Source organism: Poromitra crassiceps (genome assembly GCF_964638095.1).
Source record: "Poromitra crassiceps genome assembly, chromosome: 30".
Classification (NCBI taxonomy): domain Eukaryota; kingdom Metazoa; phylum Chordata; class Actinopteri; order Beryciformes; family Melamphaidae; genus Poromitra; species Poromitra crassiceps.
Genome location: NC_139652.1, coordinates 4037476 through 4062261, shown reverse-complemented (window position 1 = coordinate 4062261; position 24786 = coordinate 4037476). Strand labels below are relative to the sequence as shown.

The 24786-nt window shown below is 45.1% G+C and overlaps 1 protein-coding gene across 1 annotated transcript; it reads left to right on the top strand.

Moving 5' to 3' along the window:
- Positions 1-1081: 1081 nt before the first annotated feature.
- Positions 1082-23369, top strand: LOC310800665 (fibulin-7; the record flags this gene model as incomplete). Its single annotated transcript, XM_083663285.1, has 8 exons — positions 1082-1090; positions 3893-4043; positions 4672-4842; positions 5406-5446; positions 5681-5801; positions 6677-6814; positions 8433-8568; positions 23009-23369. The coding sequence occupies 8 exons, from the start codon at positions 1082-1084 to the stop codon at positions 23367-23369; spliced, it is 1128 nt and encodes a 375-aa protein (XP_083519411.1).
- Between the last annotated feature and the right edge of the window lie 1417 nt (positions 23370-24786).

Genomic DNA, 24786 nt, shown 5'->3' with positions numbered 1-24786 from the left:
GAACCCCCCCGAAAACTATGACTTTTATTTTCCTTCATTTAGACTTTAGTGTCAGTAAGTTTCAGTTTTGTCATTAGGTTTTACTTTTTATTTAAATTTCACGCCTAGTTTGAGTCTCAGTTTTAGTCTGCATGTTCAAGCGGCCGACCAGCTGACAGCAGGTCAGAGGTCATCGTGCCCCCCGGCTAGTTATCTGGCAAGAGGCCGGTCACTCAGCGGTGTGAGGTCATCAGCGCTCCACTCTAGCTCTCACCTGCGTCTGAAAACCTCACCTCTATGTTTAGACCTCCCTCACACCCCAGACCAGGATCCACGCTGCCGGACTAACCCTTTATTTAGTGTCTTGAGGTCCACGTGAACCAAAACACTCTGAGTGTTTTGTCGTGAACCAAAACACTCTGAGTCCATTTTCGACATGTTAATTTTCCAGCATCTCTCTGAGCCTTACCAAGAACAGGTTGTTTCTGTAGCCGTGGCTTTAAGCCTCATTAATATTAATAAGTAAAAACACAAAAAGTTAATTATTTTCCTTCCCATAAATGCAAAACTGGATTTTTCTTGGGGTGATTATCATAGCTTGGGATATGTCAAAGATTGGCTGGAACAGTTTTTTTTTGCAGGGTTAAATTGAAGGGGAATTTCCCATTGAAAAGACCTTTTTACATGCGAAACAGCAAAAAAAGTGCAGATTTTGGACTCCCAGCCATTTCCCCCAAAAAACATGAGCCAAAACTTGGAAAAGAGACAATCCCAAGCCTAACATCTGGGAATTCATGATTTTTGGAAAAATGGCTGGAGGTCCCAAAAAAGTGTTGTTTTTGTGCAAAATTAACATGAAAACCAATGGGGAAATAATGCACTTGACTTTGAGGCCATGTAATTCTCACAAATTTTCAACCAACCCCAAAATTTCATTTCAAGGTCAACTTTCAAGGTCTTTGGTCCAGGATAAGAGCATAAAAACATAAAATTAATAACTTTTGTGAAAAATGGCTGGGGGACCCAATAACATACTTTTTTGTATGTTATAATGAAAGTCAATGAGAATTTTCAGTCCATGCCATCATGGACCTTAAAGAGCATGGGGCAGGTTAGAGACCCCAATCAGTCAATGTGTAGGTGAATTATGGAGGAACTTGATTTTCACATTAAGACACTTACATATACACTACAGTGACTTCTGGGGTCGTTTTATTTTTTGAACTTTTATTTTGACATCTTGGACCCCAAAACTCTGACGTCAGAGTAGGGAGTCGCCAGGCATGCCCGTCTGTCCCTCTGTCTGTCATCACTTAGGTCAGGGCTGTCAGTCACACACTATGGATGCTAACGCCGGTTTTCAGGAGGAAGAGGAGGTAGCAAATGTTTATGCACATGCATGTGATGGGCCTCAGGCTAATTTTGACAGTGAAAGAGAGCAGGAACAGCCCACAACGGACCGCGGAGAGAGAGTTGTGAAGGAGCTTGAAAGCAGCGGAGGCGGGCCGAGGTGCGGACTGTAATTCGACACACACACAAGCGAGCGGAGGCGGGCCGAGGTGCGGACTGTAATTCGATACACACGCACGCACGCACACACACACACACACACACACACACACACACACACACACACACACACACACACACACACACACACACACACACACACACACACACCAGGGGCGTATGCAGAAATTGAATTATAGGTGGGCCTGGATCAAATTGGGTGGGCCTGGATAGGAAGGGGTGCAGATGCCCGGCCGAAGGCCGGCCGCCCGAAAAATTTGACGTGTTATTTTACTAAAAATAATGCATTTGACCATCATTTCAAGTAGAATGATACCACCCAAGCAAGAATATTTCAAGTGTTTCAAGTGCTTTACTGAAATATTTGGACCATATAATGATAATACAATTATCTCAACCTTAAAAGGTTACATATAGGTGCCAAATGTTGCATACATGAATGCTTATACTTGTGTGTACAGTATACTGTTACTTTATACAGAAATTAGAACCACTGATCCATATACTGCTGTGAGTTTAAAAAATAACAACACTGAGGCTGCTTCAAGTTTGAACAAGACGCCCTCTGGTTTATTTATCCACAGAGAGAACAAAATTCCTAGATGTCATGAAGTTGTCATGCATTAGACTCTGGAGATGATGTGCCCTGCGTTTTTACAAAAGTAACAAAACCATTGGCTAGCAATGCAGCAGCATGTTTGCCTCTAGAAAACAACCAATTAAAAAAAAAAAAAAAAAAAAAAAAAAAAAAAATTGGGTGGGCCAGGGCAAGAAGTGGGTGGGCGTGTGCCTACCCAGGCCCACCCGTAGATACGCCCCTGACACACACACACACACGCGCGCGCAAAAGTGACGTAGGTGTCCAGCCATCTGGCCGAGAGCCGAAGTCCCGAACACAGTGAGAAAACCTCCCGAAGCTGCTGCTGCAGCGGGGTGCATATTGTCCGGCCAGCCGACCGAGAGGCATGCGAGCCGGGCACAGTTGGGGTGTGTGAGGTGGCTGGCTGTGGAGGTGGCGGTTTCTCCTCCTCCTTCTTTCTCTTTTCACAGCAGAGCGGACCCCAGGCTGCAGACAGCCCGGAGCAGAGCAGAGCAGAGCAGAGCAGAGCAGAGCAGAGCAGAGCAGCGGTGCTGTGCGGGGAGGAAGGAGCCGCTGCCGCAGCCTCCCCCTCCCTCGAGTGAAGAGAGCGTATCACACAGCGTAGACACACACACACACACACACACACACACACACACACACACACACACACACACCGAGTGAGAGAGAGAGAGAGAGAGAGAGAGAGAGAGAGAGAGAGAGAGAGAGAGAGAGAGAGAGAGAGAGAGAGAGAGAGAGAGAGAGAGAGAGGGGGACTGACGGAGCGCCCCTCCACTCGCTCTTTCCCCTCCCTCCCTCCCTCCCGGAGCGAGTGAGAGAGACAGACGAGAAAGAGAGAGATAGAGAGCGTGTCACCGCGCAGACAGCAGGTACACACACACACACACACACACACACACACACACACACACACACACACACACACACACACACACACACACACACACACACACACCGAGAGAGAGAGAGAGAGAGAGAGAGAGATAGAAAGAGACTGTGTCACGCAGACAAGCAGCAGAGTGGAGCTGACTTGTTATCTGCATGCAGTAACCTGGCGACACCCGACCCATAACTCACTGACAACGACTTACTACAGGCAGCTACTGACTAAATGACTAACTATATACTAAAAACTAACTAGTGATTAACCTACCAACTAACCAACCGACTAACTGGCTGACTGATTGACTTTGACTAGCGTACGTACCTGACCTGCTATCTGTCCTGAAATGCGACTGATTTGACCATGGATTTGAGACAGTGGGAGGGGAGAGGGAGACACGCACGCGGGAGCCACTCCCCACAGTGACGTAGCAGACTTTGTCTAACAGAATAAAAGTCTGTTATTTCCTTCTGAAAAAGGAAGGTGTTTTTCTCCATTTTTTTTTTCAAACTTTTTTTTTTTTTTTTTTAATGATGCATTAACTTTTCAAATATACATAGGGACAAGGTTAAGTATACATTTAGCAAAGGAATTACCCTGCTCCATGCTCTTTAACAGGCACAACATATTTTTTTACGACAGGGTGTCAGGAAGTGTCCCTAACATGGGAGGGTGACTTTTGTAAAACACCCCCAAAAAATGACGTGTGTGTGTGTGTGTGTGTGTGTGTGTGTGTGTGTGTGTGTGTGTGTGTGTGTGTGTGTGTGTGTGTGTGTGTGTGTGTGTGTGTGTGTGTGTGTGTGTGTGTGTGTATATATAGGTTGCTGATTTAGAACGTTCAGATCTCAGACTGTCTCTTGTCATCCATCCTGGTCCCAACCTCTTTGTCCCGCCCGCAGGACTGTCTGTCCAATCAGGAGCTGCAGAGCTCTCTGCGGCAGGTGGAGAAGATGCTGGCAACTCATGAACTGTCCTATCAGCAGAGCCTGCGCTCCCTCAGGAAGAAGCTGAGCGCTCTGCAGAACAGCACCATGGCCGCCGGTGGGAAGGGTGAGGAACATCTCAACACGCTCTGAACATCACACTGAGAGGGAGGGGGCTCATTAAACACTTGTGCATCACTTTAAAAGACGATCCTTTAGTCTAGTACCCTTAGCAGGTCCCAATCAAAAACTGCCATACATATTATTTTGTTAATATTTTTAACCTTACTTCAGTCCTATCAAATATACATTCATTTTCACAATTTTAAACATTAAATGTTTTTGTGATGATACAATTTTTGTATCAAAGAAAAAACAAAGAAAATTAAATATTTTCCATATACTAATCGCATCGGAAGAGCCGGACCTGGGGTGACAGAGCCTTTTTCATAGCTGCCCCCTCTCTCTGGAACTCACTCCCATAACACATCGGTGACTGCACCCACCTCCCCCAGTTCAAATCATTCCTCAAAACCCACCTATTCAAAACTGCTTTTAATGTTTGATGAATATGTCGTGTGTGATTTTTATGCTATGTAATTCTTGTTTTTAAAGTGTTGTTCTATTGTTTTTAACCTATGTACTGTAAAGCGTCTTTGAGTTTTTAGAAAAGTACTCGATAAATTAAATGTATTATTATTATTATTATTATTATTATTATAATTATTGACATATCCCATATCCCTCTGTCCCAGCCTCTTGTTCCAGGCCGGACACACCAGCTCACGGCCGCAGACTGGGGCGGGTCTTCACCGTGGGACATGAGATCCACTTCCTGTGCAAGCCAGGCTACGAGCTGATTGGCCCGCGGACCCGGGTCTGTCTGAACTCTCTGAGGTGGAGCGGACAGCAGCCTATGTGCCGAGGTGAGTCACACTGGACCCAACTGTCCAGTTTTGATTCACTGGTTTCTGCTGCTGATCCAAACCTGCTGCTGATATTGTACCATAGTAATGATATGACTGTAAAAAAATCCAAACGTCCAAACCACAAGAGGCTGTAGTTTGTTTTTAGGGTGACTTGCTGTTCTGCTATTGAGATAGATTCTGACTAGAAGTGAAATCACAAATTGTAAAAAACTAAAACAAAATAAGCCTATAGGTCAAAACCTTGTATATGGCTGGACCGTCAGGCCGGGGAGGGGCTAAATACCCTCGCTGGGTGTGCATCCCCATACCATAAGCTACATTAAAATTGTCTAACCATAACTGTAACAAGCAACCTTTGGGAGATAATTCACATTTTCGTCTGGGGATGTAGGCCCAGCTAAGGCATTGAGCCCGACCGACCGACCAATGGTGTAACTTCATCACTCACTCAGCAACATTGTGGTTTGTAGGGCTGGCCGCGGTGCGGTCCAGCCAGCAGGACAGCAGTACTGGACCAGTCTGATCAGGTTCTAACGTCTCGTCTCGTCTCTTTTCTTCAGTCTTCAACAGCACCAGCAACTCCCTGCCCTCCTTCAATGCTGCTGGTTCAGAATCCTCCTCCTCCTCCTCCTCTCTTCCACTGTCCTCCTCCTCTCACTCATCACCTTCATCCTCCTCTCTCTCCTCCTCCTCCTCTCTTCCATTGTCCTCCTCCTCCTCCTCCTCTCTCTCCTCCTCCTCTCTTCCACTGTCCTCCTCCTCCTCCTCCTCCTCCTCCTCTCTCTCCTCCTCCTCCTCTCTTCCACTGTCCTCCTCTCTCTCCCTCCCCTCTCTCTCCTCTTCCTCTCTCTCCTCCTCGGTGCGTCCGTCTCACTGCACTCACTTCCTGGGTTCGACCCGCTGCACCTGTGACGTGGGCTTCACCATCTCAGGCCGCGACAACAACATCTGCACAGGTGAGACCAGCTGCAGAGCGCAACTCTGACTTTGTCGACTCTGTCACGACTTTACACTGAGATCAACTGAGACTTTGTTCCACATTGTTTGATACCTTAGCAGTGGTGTAATGTAACTAAGTATAAATACTTAAGTACTGTACTTAAGTATTTTTTCTGAGTATCTGTACTTTACTTGAGTAAAGGGATACACACACAAATGCTGCATCAGGTATCACATGGGTTAACTCACCCTTGACCTCTTCCCCCTGCTCCTGAGATTTGTGACAAACATGAATATAATGTAGGCTAGCGTATACATACAGTGTCCCATAAACATCTTATGGCATTTCTTGCTCTTGGTTTCGGGACCGTTATGACGTTATCACTTAGATACAATGTCTATGACTTCAATTGTGATGTCATCAGTGATGTCGAACTGTATGACAACAGTGATTTATGCCCTCTTCAGCGATGTCATAGCAGCGTGAGCTAGTCTATGTAAGATGATGTCATCATAGCAGTGTGTAATTGGTCTATGTAAGATGACGTCGTAGCAGCGTGAGCTGTGATTGGTCTACGTAAAATATCGCTGTAGCGCCCCCCGGTGGACGCTTTTTGTTAACCCGATTGGGGTAGCGGTGCGCCTTGCAACTCCGGATGGACGGACACACACACACACACACACACACACACACACACACACACACACACACACACACACACACACACACACACACACACACAGCTCTCTGGTCATAGCAGTAGGATAATGTGCATGTGTGTGTTGCAGTAGGATAATGTGCATGTGTGTGTTGTGCATGTGTGTGTTGCAGTAGGATAATGTGCATGTGTGTGTTGCAGTAGGATAATGTGCGATAATGTGTGTGTTGCAGACATCGATGAGTGCGAGTTGTTCCCTCTGGGCCAGCCAGGCCGGTTGTGTGTGCATCAGTGTGTGAACACGCCAGGCAGCTTCCACTGCCTGTGCCCCAGCGGGTACCACCTCGCCCGGGACGCCCGCAGCTGCACAGGTCAGAGCCCGCGTCCACCCAACAGCTCAGCTAGCTGCTTAACACTTTGAGTGCCACGGCCCTTGGGCAAAAGGTTGCTTGCTGTGCCACATAGGCCGCAATGCATTTTAAAACAGTCATATAATTTCTTTAATAATTACTATGTAAACACTGAACACGCACAAATAACGATGAGACTCTCTTCTATCACCTGCAAAAAAAAGTTTATTGATCCCATTTTCCGTTCTTTAGTTATGAGCCGGAGAAGATAGCTTGATTGAAGCAAAAACATCCCTTTTTTTCTACGAGCTGAGATAATGAGCCTTTTGTGAAATTAAACATTTCAAGCACATCACTGACTCTGAAGCTAATTTTCTGATGTCTGGGTCTGTCTGGGTGAAGTGTCTGCTGCTCTGCGTGCCCCCCCCCCCCCCCCTCAACTGCACACGCCTCCTGGGTGTGTCTGTTGGCTCTCAGTCTCTGCTGAGTTTGCTGCGCACACACAGTGAATGGTGCGCGACACCCAGCTTTTTGGTTCCGCGTGTGTTTGTCACGGGCTGGCATGCTTCCAGTTCGGAATAATAAGGCTGATTATGCGAATGTGCTGTTGCAGCGTACACGCAGGTGCTCAGTTGTGACAGCGGATGCTGCTGCTCTGGGCACAGCTGGCGATGTGCTCGTTGTGCTTCTGCACGTCGATGCATACGGACGGATGCGATGCGATTTCCTCCTTTTCCCCAGTGACTATTTCTGTGTGTTTGGCTCCTTTTTCTCTGATCAGGAGAGTGCTGTCGCCACCTAATGGGTTTGTAAAATAGGTTATCGACCTCCAATAGCTACAATATTGTTAGAGGCGACGTAAGAAGCTTAGATCGACACCCCCCCGTCAAAAAAACAATTTGGAGTTACTGACGCCATTTGGCGTCGCTGGCACTCTACGGTAAATTTCTAATGACGCCATATGGCGTCGCTGGCACTCAATGTGTTAATGGAGAAGTTCACTGAAAAACAATGCAGATTTATTTTGAACATGATTTCACATACAAAAACTGTCAACAGTTTTGCAGACATTTATTTAGTATTGACAGTTATTGAGTTGATTTCAGTTAAGTTCACCAGTGACCAGTGATTTGTGCATGAAATCAATTTAATTTGTTATTCCCATTGTTATTTTCACTTGCCATACAGTATGTCTCTTTATTCTATCATACCTACTGCATTTAAGCAATGTTTACTGATGGAATAAATGTCTTAGGATCATTTAGTATTATTTTTCAGGGTCTTAGGTTAGTCTTGCGTTAGACGTGCATTCATTCGCAAATTCGCACAAGATTACATACAAAGTCACAGCAAACACGCAAGTGAGAGTGACACACATTTTGTTGGTGTGAACGCACCAGGTGTTTTGTCATTTAGGTTGTAAATGTTCCGTATAATCCAAGCATGCAAAATCTAGACGTGTCAGTAAACATATATTTTAATTTAAATACTATCTGCTTAGTGTCTGCTGGCCCCTATTCTCAAGCAGATAGCTAATCAATGTGTCTCATCTGATGTATTTGAACTGATTTGTGAACGGTAATGTTCCCAGTCGTGACTCGTTCAGTCGCACCGACTCATTCTGTCCCCGTGTCTGCAGACATCGACGAGTGCGAGAGCCGGATGCACAACTGCAGCGGGGACCAGGTGTGTGTCAACACGTTTGGAGGCTTCCGCTGCGTGTCGGTGGCGTGTCCACGCGCCAACAACGCCACCTACATCAAGACCTCGCCCATGTAAGCTCCACCCCTCCTGACTCATCACATGACCTCCACCTCTGCTGATCATCCAAAAAAACAAGAACTTTCTGCTTAAACTCTAAATTGCAAGACATATTGGCGGCGTACGACGTGCGTTAAAACAGCCGTGCCAATTATTTACTTCCCATAGAGACACTGCATGAAATAGGCCACACCCATCACGGGGGAAAAGCTCCGTTCATTTCCACACACCAGCGTCATTTTCTTGAATTAAACATAGCTAAAAGCTGTTGTGTGGTGGGGCTGCTCAGACAACAAATGTAAAAAATCGTCTATTAAAGTTTTTTTGTACTCCTGAGCAAAACAAGAAAGCCATTGAGAATTGGCGAGAAGAAAATCTAGCTGTCAGTTGAAGTAAGTTGGAGTGTTCATCTTCCGTATATATGATCTTTTTGTGCAACACCCAACCATGCACGCGACGCGATATTTTTTTTCCCATGATGGCGAAGACATGACCCGCCCCTCTCTGCCTCTGATTGGCTGACTGTACTCGGCTGCTCCCACCTTCTTTCCAGGCGAGCCAGAAGTATCTCAAGCGTGAGCAGCAGGTGCAAAACAAGAATTAAATCAACAAGCATGAGATACTTCATTATATGGAACGTTACAATAGCAAACCCTATATCTGAGTTATTTAGGACTACTTAGCCTATTGCACAGACGTGTCATTTTTTCTTGTCATTCCAAATTTAATCACATTGTTGCTCTGATTAAGTGAAGTACAGTTATTTGTGTAAAAAAAGACTGGTAAAGCAGAAGTACTGATTCAACTTAATTACTCAGGTAAAAGGAAAAAAGTACAGGCTCTGAAATGTACTCAAGTAAAAGGTTTTCTGTGCAAGGTGAATAGAAACTCACGTCATATTAATATAATTCAAATACTATTTAACTTAAAAGTTCCCTTCAAAACATATTTTAAGATGCATAAAGACTATACTTTAATCTTCTAGTATTAATCACTATGACCCACTAGCTCAGAGAGTTTGATTGCTGTCTAGCATTTTGGTGCTTGTGGGTTTGAGCCTCAGTGAATTTTGAGGTTGTGGGTTCGATCCTCAGTCAGTTTTGAATGTCGACAGCCAGAGGAAAGAGTAATTCAAAGCCCTGAGAAAACCTCATTCTGACTTGGTGGCACAGAGAGTAGGCTTGCTGCCCGGCAATATTGAGACCTCAGCCACTTTTGCGGTCGTGGGTTCAAGCCTCAGTCAGTTTTGAATGGTGACAGGCAGAGGGAAGAGACAAGAGCGCCCGGAGAAGAGCTGTGAGTGTGAAGGGCAGCTGGTGGTGTGAAGGAATAATACACCTAGAGACACCGGGGCCAGAGGTTGTGTGTTTGATTCCTGCTCTGCTGCCACTGCCTGGAGCTAAGGGGGGGGCTGTTCTCCCCCCTGACCTCTGCAGAGACATGAGCTGAGGGTTATGAGACAGAAAACCACAGAGAGCTGAAATTTTACTGACATGGGATGTACGTTTTACATTCCTGTCGTGCCTGCTGGCTGCTGCCAGGTGTAAAAATAACTTTCAAAAACTACTCTAGACTCAGTATATGACATGTCTGGATCTCTTTGCAGTCTGTCCACAGTGTCCATTTCTGTGGATCTGTAGGAGGCGCTACGCTGGTGATGTTAAAGACAGGGCAGTGCTGTAATATATCTCCTCCATCGGGAATCGAACCAACAGTCTACCTGTCAGACAGAGACAGTGACACAGCCGCTCAGCCGACTGAGCTATGAGTTGTTGGCAGTTAAGCTTCTGATTTCTACACACTGTATTCACACTGACAATAACACAGAGCATAAAGAGTGAGACAGGTGAGATTTGTACCAGTGAGTTGAGCTAGAGTCAGGGACTGACTAGTCTCATTCATCAGCTTATTTCTATCAGTGTTCAAACTACTGGTGATGATAAAGAAGGATCAATGCTGCAGCTTATAATGTGAGTACTTTTTAAGAAATTGCCTGAGGCTGGGATTGAACCAACAACCTTTGCATATCACACAACATTCACATGTTTATCTGAGTGAGCTAGACTCCACTTTCTCTTAAGCCCTTATCATATTTAGTCAACCTCATCCTGATTTTATTTAGTCAAAGTCTCATCTTAGTCAAAGAAAACCGTAACTATTCATTAGAATTTCCAAACTTATTGTAAAGATATATTCATCTGTTATTCTGGAATTGTTTTAAGGTTTGAATGTGCAATACAGACACAGATGTTTAACTTCTTCTTCTCTTCTGATTGGATCTCTTCATAATTCGTCCCTCCCTAACATTTTTAGTCTAGTTTTCACCAGTGAAAATAGGTAGTCGACTAACATTTTTCCTCATAGTTTTCGTCTACGAAATCAACACTGCTATGGATGCATGTCTCCACCTAGTGGTGCACTCCTCTTCCAAACTCACACACACTTTCCCACAACTACACCATGTATCTGAAACAATGTTTACTTACTGTCAATCTCATCAAAGTTTCTGAAGACCATCTCCACGTGATCTCACTCCATAAAGCTGCATTTCCCAATGAAGGGCTGGGCAAACACCACATACTGATACATATTTAAATTCAAATACATGTCACTCTTGTGTTAGAATGAGTAAATGGGCATTGACACTGTTTTTATATAACGCTTGATCAATTCTCATTAATCTTTTATCTTTTCTTTTTTATTTGTCTGTAGGCTACATACGTGCACTGCCAAGAGTAGCCGCAGCATTAATAACCAGAGACCAGACTATATCAAAAACATAAACACACAGTGGCGTCTTTCATGCATGCTAGCAAGCGAAACTGCCGTCTGTCTGACCACAGACTGTAGAAAGAGACGCAGGATAGCCAAGCGAATGTGTTTGGATGAACGTTTGACGCTAGGCCAATCACAGGCAGAGAGGGTGCCTCCAGCCTTCGCCATCATCCGGAAAAAATATATCGCGCACGCGACTTGACCTTCGTATTGTCCTCGGGTCAATTTGACCCTAAATGAAAAGTTTTTCCATCAGAAATCTGGTTTTCTTCCATCGAATTGCCCAAAAATCACATCACTTCAATACTATTCCCTTGACAAATACAATTAATTTGAACTCATTTTCATTGAATTGTGGGTGTTTTATTCAAAATAGTTCCTCCTGTTGTCCTCCGGGTCAAATTGACTGTTTTTTTTTTATAAAAGCACCGTGAAGTTGACATTTTCACCCAATCCTGTGTTGTAAAGTTTAGCCTCTGAATCAACGCCGAGTTGTGAAGTCGAAGCTCGACCATAAAAGCGCATGAGTCAGATTGTAGTTTGGTTGCTCCATTAAAGTGTGGAGGAGAGAGAGAGAGTCAAAGCCTGACTCTCTGAGCCCTCGCACGTCCTCAACACAAACACAGCAAAGAGGGTCTCAACCAAAGAAAGAGTTGATGGTTCCTCTGCCTCCTAGTCGGCACGTAGCTGCTGTAAATCACAGTTAGACTGAGTTATGACACATGTTTATCACGCCGGTTACGCCTGACCACCATGATATAAACATGTATCACTCTCAGAGATGGGAAGTAAATGAATTACAAATACTTTGTTACTGTACGTTAACTGTAGAATCTGTCATTTTACGGAGTATTTATTTTTCTGATAAATAACTTTTTTACTTTTACTCCCTACATTTCTACTACTACTTTTCCCTCCTTCATTTCTACTCGTTACTGTAGTTTGAATGCGTGACAGACAAAAACACTCTCCCAGCATTCACGCTACAACCGCTCCCTCTCTTCATGCACGGTCTAGCTCGCTCGCCCGCTCCTCTCTTGTGTAGTGTGTCACATCACATCAGTGTATGCATGTAATGTAATGTAATGTAATGTAATGAGGGAGAAGGAATATATGTCATTTTAAGGATTTTAAGAAGAGAATTGAACATTTGTGGAAAAACCATAACACACATCACACAAATTGCTAATCAGAGTAGAGTTTGTTTGTTGAATGGTGCAGCCGATTCTCTAAGTGACTATGTGTGTTAAAGCACGGGATGTGTGTGGACGAGATTTGGCTGCTTTCTCACTGGGAACGACTGCTTTCCCTCCCCTGGTCAGCTTTCACATTACAAAACTTCTTCCGTGCTCGGGAACGGAACGGAATACTTGCATCATCAACTACGCCTGGAGTGTATCCTCGCCCGTGTGTTGTCTATGTGGTTCGGAACGGTTGGCGTTCACATTCGCAAGTGTTCCGTGCCCGGGCACGCCAAAGCGCTCCCCCCAGACCACCTTTTCAAGTGGACCCTGTCACGGTTCCCCGTCCGCGCCCTGTCACGGAACGCAACGTTCACACTCATCAAACGTTCCGGAACTGGGGTCAATTTTGGAACAAGTGTGCTCGGGAACCGTACCGGGGGCGCCAGTGTGAAAGCACCCTTAGCCTAGGCCAGTGCCCCAGCTCCCCGCTGTCCACAGACAGAGTCACAAGCGTAAAGAGAGAGAGCGCGTCTCCCGTCTCGAGGTTGATAGTGATTCAAAGCGCGCACGAATGCACACACGCATGTGCGCACGAATAGTTTAAGAAAGTTCCCGAAATTCAAACGAATGGAGAATTAATTTCGTCATTGGTGAGACTTTGGCACGCTATGGAGAGAGCAGCTGGAACCACCGTGTCAGAGAGAGAGAGGGGACAGGGGGTCGAGGACAACGCTTACTTCAACACCTGGGTGTGTTTTTTAATACATCTTAAAACATGTTTGGAGGTTTGAAGTTTCATAGTCTTGGAATTAGATTAATATGACCTGAGGTTGGGCATCCGGGTATAGTGTAGCGGTAGATTCCCTGACTACCAACACGAGGGTCGCAGGTTCGCGTGCCCGCGGTATCTCCAGCTTGGTGGTCGGGCATAGGAAGGGAAATAGAAATGGGGGGAACAGCGTGATCCTCCCACGTGCCACGTCCTGCCGGTGAAGCTCCCCGCTGTCAGGTGAAAAGAAGCAGCTGACAACTGCGCATGTGTTCGGAGGAAGCATGGTGCTAGTCTACGGCTCACCCCAGATCAGCAGAGGGGGTGGAGCAACAACCGGGGCAGCAGGGGGAAATTGACCAAGTAAAAATGGGGGGGGAAATCAAAAAAAAAAAAAAAAAAAAGTTGTCTGTCATTATATATATACAGTATATATATATATATATATACCTACCTTTTTACTTGTACTTGAGTAAATAAGTTGAATCAGTACTTCTATGTACCGTACTGTACTTCTATTTGAGTAAAGAATGTGTGTTGTGACCCCAGCATGTTTACCAAGGAGACGATGGAGCTTAGTTTTGATTTACCGCTGCGGCCATAATGACATATCATAATGACATATCATAATGACATATCATAATGACATATCATAATGACAGATCATAATGACACGCTGCGGCGAGGCAGCAGAGAAGCATGGCAGCCACACAAAGTCTTTTTTATGACTTGCATTTTTTATTTTAGGATGTACACATCAGTCATACATCAGATGACACGTAACATTGTCTTACAAACCAACAACACTAACTCCCTGTTCCCACCTCCTACGCAACACGCAAACAACAAGGCTCAACGTGCATAATAGAGCGGCCTACAGTATACTCTGAGCTTTTCCAGTTGGTTGTCTCTCCACCACACACTCTCTCAGCAGACAGGCAGGGAAGAATCCCAGAAATGTGCGGTTCAAAGGTCAAAGGTCACGACCAGTGTTTAGACTTCACAATCAGTAAAAAAAAAACATGACATCACCAAACAGCAACATTCTGACAAGTCATTTCTGCTCACATCACAATGCTGCTTGTTTCAGTGTCTTTCACTGTGTGTGTGTGTGTGTGTGTGTGTGTGTGTGTGTGTGTGTGTGTGTGTGTGTGTGTGTGTGTGTGTGTGTGTGTGTGTGAGAGAGAGAGTGTGAGTGAGTGTGTGTGAGTGTGTGTGTGAGTCTGAGTGTGAGTGTGTGTGTCTGTGTCTGTCTGTGTGTGTGTGTGTGTGTGTGTGTGTGTGTGTGTGTGTGTGTGAGAGAGAGAGTGTGAGTGTGTGTGAGTGTGTGTGAGAGAGTGTGAGTGTGTGTGTGAGAGTGTGAGTGTGTGTGTGTGTGTGTGTGAGAGAGAGTGTGAGTGTGTGTGTGTGTGAGTGTGTGTGTGAGTGTGAGTGTGAGTGTGTGTGTGTGTGCGCACGTGTGCGTGCGTGTGTGTGTTTAAACTATTCTACTCAGCTCACAGCACAGGAGTACAAGAGTTGATTACTACCAACAGTTTTGAGCTTGTGGGTTCGAGCCTCAGTCAGTTTTGAGCTTGTTGTGGGTTTGAGCCTCAGTCAGTTTTGAGCTTGTTGTGAGTTTGAGCCTCAGTCAGTTTTGAGCTTGTTGTGAGTTTGAGCCTCAGTCAGTTTTGAGCTTGTGGGTTTGAGCCTCAGTCAGTTTTGAGCTTGTGAGTTTGAGCCTCAGTCAGTTTTGAGCTTGTGAGTTTGAACCTCAGTCAGTTTTGAGCTTGTGAGTTTGAGCCTCAGTCAGTTTTGAGCTTGTGAGTTTGAGCCTCAGTCAGTTTTGAGCTTGTGAGTTTGAACCTCAGTCAGTTTTGAGCTTGTGAGTTTGAGCCTCAGTCAGTTTTGAGCTTGTGAGTTTGAACCTCAGTCAGTTTTGAGCTTGTGGGTTTGAACCTCAGTCAGTTTTGAGCTTGTGAGTTTGAGCCTCAGTCAGTTTTGAGCTTGTGAGTTTGAGCCTCAGTCAGTTTTGAGCTTGTGAGTTTGAACCTCAGTCAGTTTTGAGCTTGTGAGTTTGAACCTCAGTCAGTTTTGAGCTTGTGGGTTTGAACCTCAGTCAGTTTTGAGCTTGTGAGTTTGAACCTCAGTCAGTTTTGAGCTTGTGAGTTTGAACCTCAGTCAGTTTTGAGCTTGTGAGTTTGAACCTCAGTCAGTTTTGAGCTTGTGAGTTTGAGCCTCAGTCAGTTTTGAGCTTGTTGTGGGTTTGAGCCTCAGTCAGTTTTGAGCTTGTGGGTTTGAGCCTCAGTCAGTTCTGAGCTTGTGAGTTTGAACCTCAGTCAGTTTTTCAACAGCGACAGCCAGAATAAAAAGATAAAAGTGCTCAGAGAAGAGCTGTGAGACCTTGTTGACCACATAGAGACGTGGGAGCATGCGGGTGGCCGGTTTGATTCCCGCTCCACCACCACTACCCCCGACCTCCACAGAGATATGAGCAGGGGGTTATCAGAGAGGAGACCACAGACAGCTGAGCTTTTACTTCCTGACTTTCTGTTGAGGAAGGAATGTATTGTGCTGCCGCTAGAGCATACATGGGCATACATGGAGAGAAGAACTGTGCACTGCAGGAGAAGAAGCTTTTCTTTAATATTGGATATTGATTTGAGACCCCCTCTCTTGAAACCCTGCACCCCCCCCCCCAAACACCCGCCTTCCCCAAACCCTGGCCCCGTTCCAATACCCATACTTGTACTTCTTTCTTGTAGTATGTACTGCCGCTGCCCTCACAAAGTATGGATTGTAGTGTGCAGCATGCATGCAAAATGCATACTATTGGGACACACTACATCTGTCGTCACGTGAGCTTCCTGAACTCCGACCTCTTGCTCACTTCCGCCGACGTCCGCAGCGCCACATTTGAGTTTTTTTTTATTTTTATTTTTTTTATTCAATAAACAAAGTCTGGCAGTAACAAACAGTACATTATACAAAAAATTCAGACTAAACATTTACAAAATTGGAACAGACAATCAAATAAACAAAATAAAATAAATAAAGCAAAAACATTAAGTCAGAGATCTAAACAGGAATCAAGGTATGCATGTTTTGGTACACACCATGCTTGTTTGGTTTTAACATATTTCAAGGCTTTCTTAAAGTTAATTATCTCATTCATGAACACGCAGCTCAGTCAGTGCGACGTAACTCCAGTAGGTGGCGGTAATGCACAAAAAGTTGTTTGCCAACCGCCATAAAACATTAGAAGAAGAAGAAGACATAACTTCCTGCTGCACAAAGGATTGTGGGGAAGTTTGGCTGAAGCAGCATGCATCGATGCATACTCCGAAATAGGAGCTGATGTAGTACAACATCCTGGTACTCTTGGCATACTGCATCTGACATACTATGTATTGGGACATACTAAATCTTTTTTTGCCTACTAAATAGTATGGAAGTATGGGTATTGGAACGGGGCCCCTGTCTCCATTCAACTGTGTGCCTATCCAGAAACATGGGAACAGGAAGTTGGCGAAATAACATATTTTTGGCGCTATCATTTTGTGGAAAATAACTACAATGCTATCAATATGATGATGCCTGTATTTGGTGGCTTTTTGTAATAATAAAACAAACCTGAAACCCAAGTCTGTCCTGTACAGAATGTTTATTAGTTTCAAGTCTAGTTTGATCTGAAAGTATAAGAATCTACACTCAAATTAGACGTTATTAGACATTTTCCTTGTAAAATATAAACATTTGGAATATATCCTGGCTAAGGACTGTTATGACCCTGGGTCCTATGTACTGTATATTTTTGTCATGTGTTAACATCATTCCTTCCCTCCTCTGTGTGTGTGTGTGTGTGTGTGCGTGTGTGTGTGTGTGTGTGTGTGTGTGTGTGTGTGTATTGCAGTGTGCTTCAGTGTGTGATTGAGAAATGAGATGCAGGTGGTGTTCATCCTAATTGGCCTGGTCAGGTGTCAGATTGCTGCTGGCTGATTGGCTGGTGGAGAGCATTTAAGCCAGCTGATGCCATCCTGTCGCCCCTTGCTCTCCTCATTCCCAACGATGATGGCTGCTGTGCTGACTGCTGTGTTCTGTCAGGTAGGAACTGTGTGTAGACCTACTTTAGTAGTTCTGCAGAACTTTATAAAGATGTGTCTTTATCTTGGTAGACCTGTGCAGTCTAAACTGTAAATAGTTACCTTCCAGATCTACACTTTTGTACACTGTAAATAACACTTACCCAAGTAGCAGAAAGTAGGGGGAGAAGCCCTTTAGTTTTTTGTAACATTTTCTCATGTTTATTTTGTAGGAGCTTATAGCTAAGAGCCGTCTTTTATTTAATCCATCCTTTTCTTAATTAAGTTTAAGGTTGGGGATTAGTTTGATTTGTTGTGTTGGGGCCATGCTGTGCTCTGAAACTAAACCTGCTACTTGTGAACTTGTGATCATGTTTGACTGATCATCCTTGGGAGTGGGAAGAGTGGGGGCACTTTTGTGTTGCGGTCCGGTTCCCCGAGGCCGGTTCCTAACATAATTGGGGGCTAGTCCACTTTTCTCCTTGTCAGCACGTCGTCTGAGTGTGTATATATGTATATATATATTTTATGTTTGTCTGGTGGGCAGTCTTTGTGCAGGTGGTAAATGGTGTTAGTCAAGGTGCCTTTGCATGGAGCTGAGGAAGCTCATGGTGGTAAAGCTGGTGGGAGATGTTTGTTGGAGGTGGAGCCGGTCAGAGGGGACCAGTAAGACTGAGGAGGGGCGTGACAAGGCAGGGCCGTCAGTAGCACCGTTTCTCCTCTTTCTGTATAGACTATGCTACCCTACAAGAGTCCCGTCTCCGTACATAGACTTGCCTGTGACTCTGACTCCCAAGCTGTCTAAATCAGCGATACAGACGTATTTACAAGTGTCACAGAAACATTTCAAAGCCACATATTGAGAAGAAGGGTTCATAGCTTCTCGACGTCGGGGTTAGAAAGCTCGACGCTGCTCATAAATGCCTCTTTTCATCTGAAGTCTGTGCTGGTGATATTTTTTACCGAGCTTTCGGCCTCTGACGGCTGGGAGCTCTAACCTGGAAAAAAATATCACCAGCACAGACCTCAGATGAAAAGAGGCATTTATGAGCCGCGTCGAGCTTTCTAACCCCGACGTCGAGAAGCTATGAACTCTTCTCAATATGTGGCTTTGAAATGTTTCTGTGACACTTGTAAATACGTCTGTATCACTGATTTAGACGGCTTGGGAGTCAGAGTCACAGGCAAGTCTATGTACGGAGACTCTTGTAGGGTAGCATAGTCTACACAGAAAGAGATGAAACAGTGCTACTGACGGCCCTGCCTTGTCACGCCCCTCCTCAGTCTTACTGGTCCCCTCTGACCGGCTCCTCCAACAAACATCTCCACCAGCTTTACCACCATGAGCTTCCTCAGCTCCATGCAAAGGCACCTTGACTAACACCATTTACCACCTGCACAAAGACTGCCCACCAGACAAACATATAAAATATATATATTTATATTCAGACGACGTGCTGACTAACGAGAAAAGCGGGCGACCCCCTAATTATGTTAGGAACCGGCCTCGCGGGAACCGGACGGCAACACAAAAGTGCCCCCACTCTTCCCTCTGCCAAGGATGATCAGCCAAACCACCATCACAAGTTCACAAGTCGCAGGTTTAGTTTCAGAGCACAGCATGGCCCCAACATCAACAAATCAAACTAACCCCCAACCTTAAACTTACCTAAGAAAAGGATGGATTAAATAAAAGACACAGCTCTCACCTATAAGCTCCTACAAAATAAACATGAGAAAATGTTACAAAACTAAAGGGCTTCTCCCTCCTACTTTCTGCTACTTGGGTAAGAGTTATTTAGTGTAAAAGTATAGTGGAAGGTAGCTACTTCCAGTTTACACTGCACAAGTCTGCCTAGACAAGGACAGATCTTAACGTTCTAAAGAACTACCAAAGTAGGCCTACACTCAGTTCCAAACTGACAGTACAAAGAGTCAGCAGAGCAGCCATCATCGTTGGCAATGACAGCCAGGGATTGCATCCCCAAACCATTCAACAGTGCACAAACAGGAAGTTGGTCAATTATAAAGTTTGGCCACTCATTTAATACTGAATTAGCTACAGAATTTAAACATTGGCATCTTTGTCATGTGTTCACATCATTCTTTGGTTGGTGTGTGATTGGACTATGAGGCCACTCATTGTACAACTAATTCCAACTATGTTGACTCTTTGCTGTGTTCTGTCAGGTAGGAACTGTGTAGGCCAACTTTGTTCTGAAGAACTTTGAGATGTGTTATCTAGGTGGACGTGTGCAGTTTAAACTGGAAATAGCTACTTCCAGCTCTACACTTTTGTACACTAACATCTTACCCAAGTAAAGTAGGAGGGAGAAGCCTTTTAGTTTTTTGTAACATTTCCTCATGTTTATTTTGTAGGAGCTTATAGGTGAGAGCTGTCTTTTATTTAATCCATCCTTTTCTTATGTAAGTTTAAGGTTGGGGATTAGTTTGTTGTTGGGGCCATGCTGTGCTCTGAAACTACACCTGCTACTTGTGAACTTGTGATGGTGGTTTGGCTGATCATCCTTGGGAGTGGGAAGAGTGGGGGCACTTTTGTGTTTCCGTCCCGTTCCCCGAGGCCGGTTCCTAACATAATTGGGGGCTCATCCGCTTTTCTCGTTCATCAGCACGTCGTCTGAGTGTATATATATATATATTTTAAATGTTTGTCTGGTGGGCAGTCTTTGTGCAGGTGGTAAATGGTGTGCATGGAGCTGAGGAAGCTCATGGTGGTAAAGCTGGTGGAGATGTTTGTTGGAGGAGGAGCCGGTCAGAGGGGACCAGTAAGACTGAGGAGGGGCGTGACAAGGCAGGGCCATCAGTAGCACTGTTTCTCCTCTTTCTGTGTAGACTATGCTACCCTACAAGAGTCCCGTCTCCGTACATAGACTTGCCTGTGACTGACTCCCAAGCCGTCTAAATCAGTGATACAGACGTATTTACAAGTGTCACAGAAACATTTCAAAGCCACATATTAAGAAGGGTTCATCGCTTCTCGACGTCGGGGTTAGAAAGCTTGACGCTGCTCATAAATGCCTCTTTTCATCTGAAGTCTGTGCTGGTGATATTTTTTCCAGGTCAGAGCTCCCAGCCGTCAGAGCGCTCAACAGCGCCACTCTGGCCGAAAGCTCGGTAAAAAATATCACCAGCACAGACTTCAGATGAAAAGAGGCATTTATGAGCAGCGACGAGCTTTCTAACCCTGACGTCGAGAAGCTATGAACTCTTCTTCTCAATATGTGGCTTTGAAATGTTTCTGTGACACTTGTAAATACGTCTGTATCACTGATTTAGACAGCTTGGGAGTCAAGAGTCACAGGCAAGTCTATGTACGGAGACGGGACTCTTGTAGGGTAGCATAGTCTACACAGAAAGAGGAGAAACGGTGCTACTGATGGCCCTGCCTTGTCACACCCCTCCTCAGTCTTACTGGTCCCCTCTGACCGGCTCCTCCAACAAACATCTCCACCAGCTTTACCACCATGAGCTTCCTCAGCTCCATGCAAAGGCACCTAGACTAACACCATTTACCACCTGCACAAAGACTGCCCACCAGACAAACATAAAATAGATATATACACACACACAGACGACGTGCTGACGAATGAGAAAAGCAGACGAGCACCCAATTATGTTAGGAACCGGCCTCGGGGAACCGGACCGCAACACAAAAGTGCCCCCACTCTTCCCACTCCCAAGGATGATCAGCCAAACCACCATCACAAGTTCACAAGTAGCAGGTTTAGTTTCAGAGCACAGCATGGCCCCAACACAACTAACCAATCAAACTAATCCCCAACCTTAAATTTACCTAAGAAAAGAAAATGATGGATTAAATAAGAGACACAGCTCTTACCTATAAGCTCCTACAAAATAAACATGAGAAAATGTTACAAAAAACTAAAGGGCTTCTCCCCCTACTTTCTGCTACTTGGGTAAGTGTTATTTACAGTGTACAAAAGTGTAGATCTGGAAGGTAACTATTTACAGTTTAGACTGCACAGGTCTACCAAGATAAAGACACATCTTAATAAAGTTCTGCAGAACTACTAAAGTAGGTCTACACACAGTTCCTACCTGACAGAACACAGCAGTCAGCACAGCAGCCATCATCGTTAGGAATGAGGAGAGCAAGGGGCGACAGGACGGCATCAGCTGGCTTAAATGCTCTCCACCAGCCAATCAGCCAGCAGCAATCTGACACCTGACCAGGCCAATTAGGATGAACACCACCTGCATCTCATTTCTCAATCACACACACACAGAGGAAAGGAATGATGAACACATGAGAGAAATATACAAGGACTGAATGTGAAGATTAGCTTCTGTAGCTAATTGAGTTTATAATGACTCAGAGCTTGGGACACCTTGTATATTAGCCTGTATTATCCCATACATGTAAAAAGCAGCTGTGATGGCAAAAATTAGGCTTACAACATATACAGTATATAAAATATGTGACTGTGTGTGTGTTTTGTACATGATTAGTTCATTAACTATGGGCTTAATTATAAATATATATTTTTTTTTACAGTGCACCTGAACGCAACATGCAAGATACCCGCTGAATAAGTGTCCAAATGTTCATGTCATTCTGGCCAATATTCTTCTGTTATAGCATTTCAGTCTGGAATATGGAATATCTTTCAATAATCTTTATGACTAAAAGGCCAAAAGTAATCTCATGTGTAAGAAATGGCTGTTCTACATTGAGGTAGAAATTTAAATAATTAACTTGTTGGTTTTGGATTTATTTAGCTTCAAGAGTGCATTTTTGTTCTTGTGTGACCCTCAACACAGGCTTTGAGAATCCCGGGCCACTTACTGATACTTATGCTTAAATTAACCCACTCATATTCTGGTTTTTTTCAAGAAAAACATTTTGGCTAGTGGAAATTCTAATTGGCTGGTAACTTTAAAATCTAGCAGCCATATTGGCAGGTGGTGAAAAAAGTTAATTTCAAGCCCTGCAGGGAGAGTGTGGTGACATAGGAGTGAGTGAGAAAATAATCAAATATTGGTGGTTAAGACTGAATAATCACAACATCACAACTGTTAATTTAAAATTAGTTATTCCTCTAAACCTGGCTTCAAATGCCCCAATTTTTTCGCGCTGGCGCCGTTCAGCCTTCAGCAAAATCTGGTAGCGAGGACTTTTTTTGTGGCCCTCTCTATCATCAAAGTTGCCCATCCCTGGGTTACGGCATGACAATATTTGTTCGGCCCCCGGCAACAATCTGGATTTCTCATGTGGCCCCCCATGAAAAATAGTTGCCCACCCCTGCGCTAGAGGCATAAAGAGGAGGACAACTTCAGGAAACACATGTAGACTGTATGGCTCCAGTCTGTAGCAGACCGTATGGAGTCCAGTTCTGACAGCACCCGGTCTGTTGCTCTGGATTTCTACGCTTTTGGGCCTTTTGCTGGGCATCTTTGCTGTCACGCATTCGGGGGCTGTGGCTAAAATGTATGTAGAAGACAAAATGAGCATTACTATAACTCTTAAGTTAGTGGCCCTAACTCTAAGTGTTACCAATTGTACTCAGTTTTCAGGATTTTCTTTTAATAATTTGTGTGAATAAACTGACAATCAACCAAGTAACATAAAAAAACAAATCCGGTGTGAATGTATTGAACTCAAAAAAGTAATTGTGTTCTCCAGGCGCTGTGAGAGGAACCCGTGCATGTCGGGCGACACGGCGTGCAGCCAGGCGCCCAACTCCATCTCCTTCCACTACCTGGCCACCGTGTCCAACATGTCGGCGCCCCGCGTGCTGTTCCGGGTGTCGGCGGCACGGGCGCTGGGCGACACCCTGCGATTCGGCCTGGCGGGCGGCCGGGGGCGGGGCCACTTCAGCGTCCAGCGCTCGGGCCGGCAGACCGGCACGCTGCTGCTGGTGACGCCCGTCCAGGGGCCCGCCACGCTGGAGGCCGAGGTGGAGATGAGCGAGCTGGAGCGCCACACGCTGCTGGGACGCTACCTCACCAAGGTCACCATGTTCGTCTCCCCGCACGCTTTCTGATTCTTTGCACATCAAACCAGAGATCCTTTAAATATAGATAGACACACCACTCCAGGCTCCGCCAATAATAAGAAATGGTATTCTCTGCCAGGTCTCCTAAATGGGCGTGGTCACCTCTCCCCTTGAAGTGAGAGAGAGCCTGGTGGGGTTAGTGCTGACCTAGCAAGATTACTTGAGCTGTAGAGATAGTGAGTTTCCAAACTCCACACACACACGCCACATATAAACACAAAGCTGCCCCTTGTTAGCTCAATCTAGTTGTAACTAAGATATTGGCTTAAGAAAATGCTTTTTTTTTTCAACCACAGATTTAGCTACTACATCAACAAACTTCAAATGTAGCTTTAGCTAAGCGCTCCCTGCTAACGTGAGCTCCTGTTGCCAAATCTCGCGAGAGTGTGTTGCTGAGACAGGTCTTGAACAAAGTATATTTTCTCCTGATGTGTGTCTGAAAAACGCCATTTTAGTGTCAGAAGGTTCAGAAGATGGCTTGTGGTAAATGGGGCCATTATTTACTTTGATGACTTTGGGGGCAAAAGAATCAAAGAATCAGTGATAATCTGAGATCAGGTTCACTTCTCCCATTGACTCTAAGGCCATGTTCAGACAAGGAGGCCAAATCTGATTTGTGAACTTTAGTGACCTATTAATGACTTTATCCAGATTGGTTTTATGAGTCTGGACGCTCCAAGTCCGATTTGTGTCACTTGTCACAAACCACATATGGAGGTAGTTTCCAATCTGCTTCAAATGTGCTTTTGACTGATGTGTCTTCAATGTGGACGCGCAGATCCACCAAATCTGATTTGAACGATCATCAAATGCTTCTGCACAAGAAAACCACGGCACCAACGCACGCATTTACTGACGCCCACGTCGTTACCATAGCAACCCATGCAGATAGGGCCGTTTAGGTCTGGACACACAGATCCGACTTGAAAATCAGATTTGGGAAACCAATCAAGATAATGATGATGATTAATGACTTTATCAGCAAATCAGATTTGCCTGTAATGTGAACATGGCCTAATAGACTCAGACTTACTGCTAGCCTCCTAAGGTGGTGGGGGGGGGGGGGGGGGGGCAGTGAGGAAACCCACGTGACAAAACAAGAGGAAGTGACTGGAAGTCGAGGTGTCTATCTATATTTAAAGGTCTCTTATTCCAGCCCCTGCTCACTCCCACTGCGTCGACTTGCGGCGCTTTGTCGCGTGTCTTTGGCGTCGGTACGGACGTGCAGCCTACCCTGTGTATCATGTTTGACGTGCAGCCTACCCTGTGTATCATGTTTGACGTGCAGCCTACCCTGTGTATCATGTGACGTGCAGCCTACCCTGTGTATCATGTGACGTGCAGCCTACCCTGTGTATCATGTTTGTATCCACACGGTCCACAGGCGCGTTGGCTCAGAACGCAC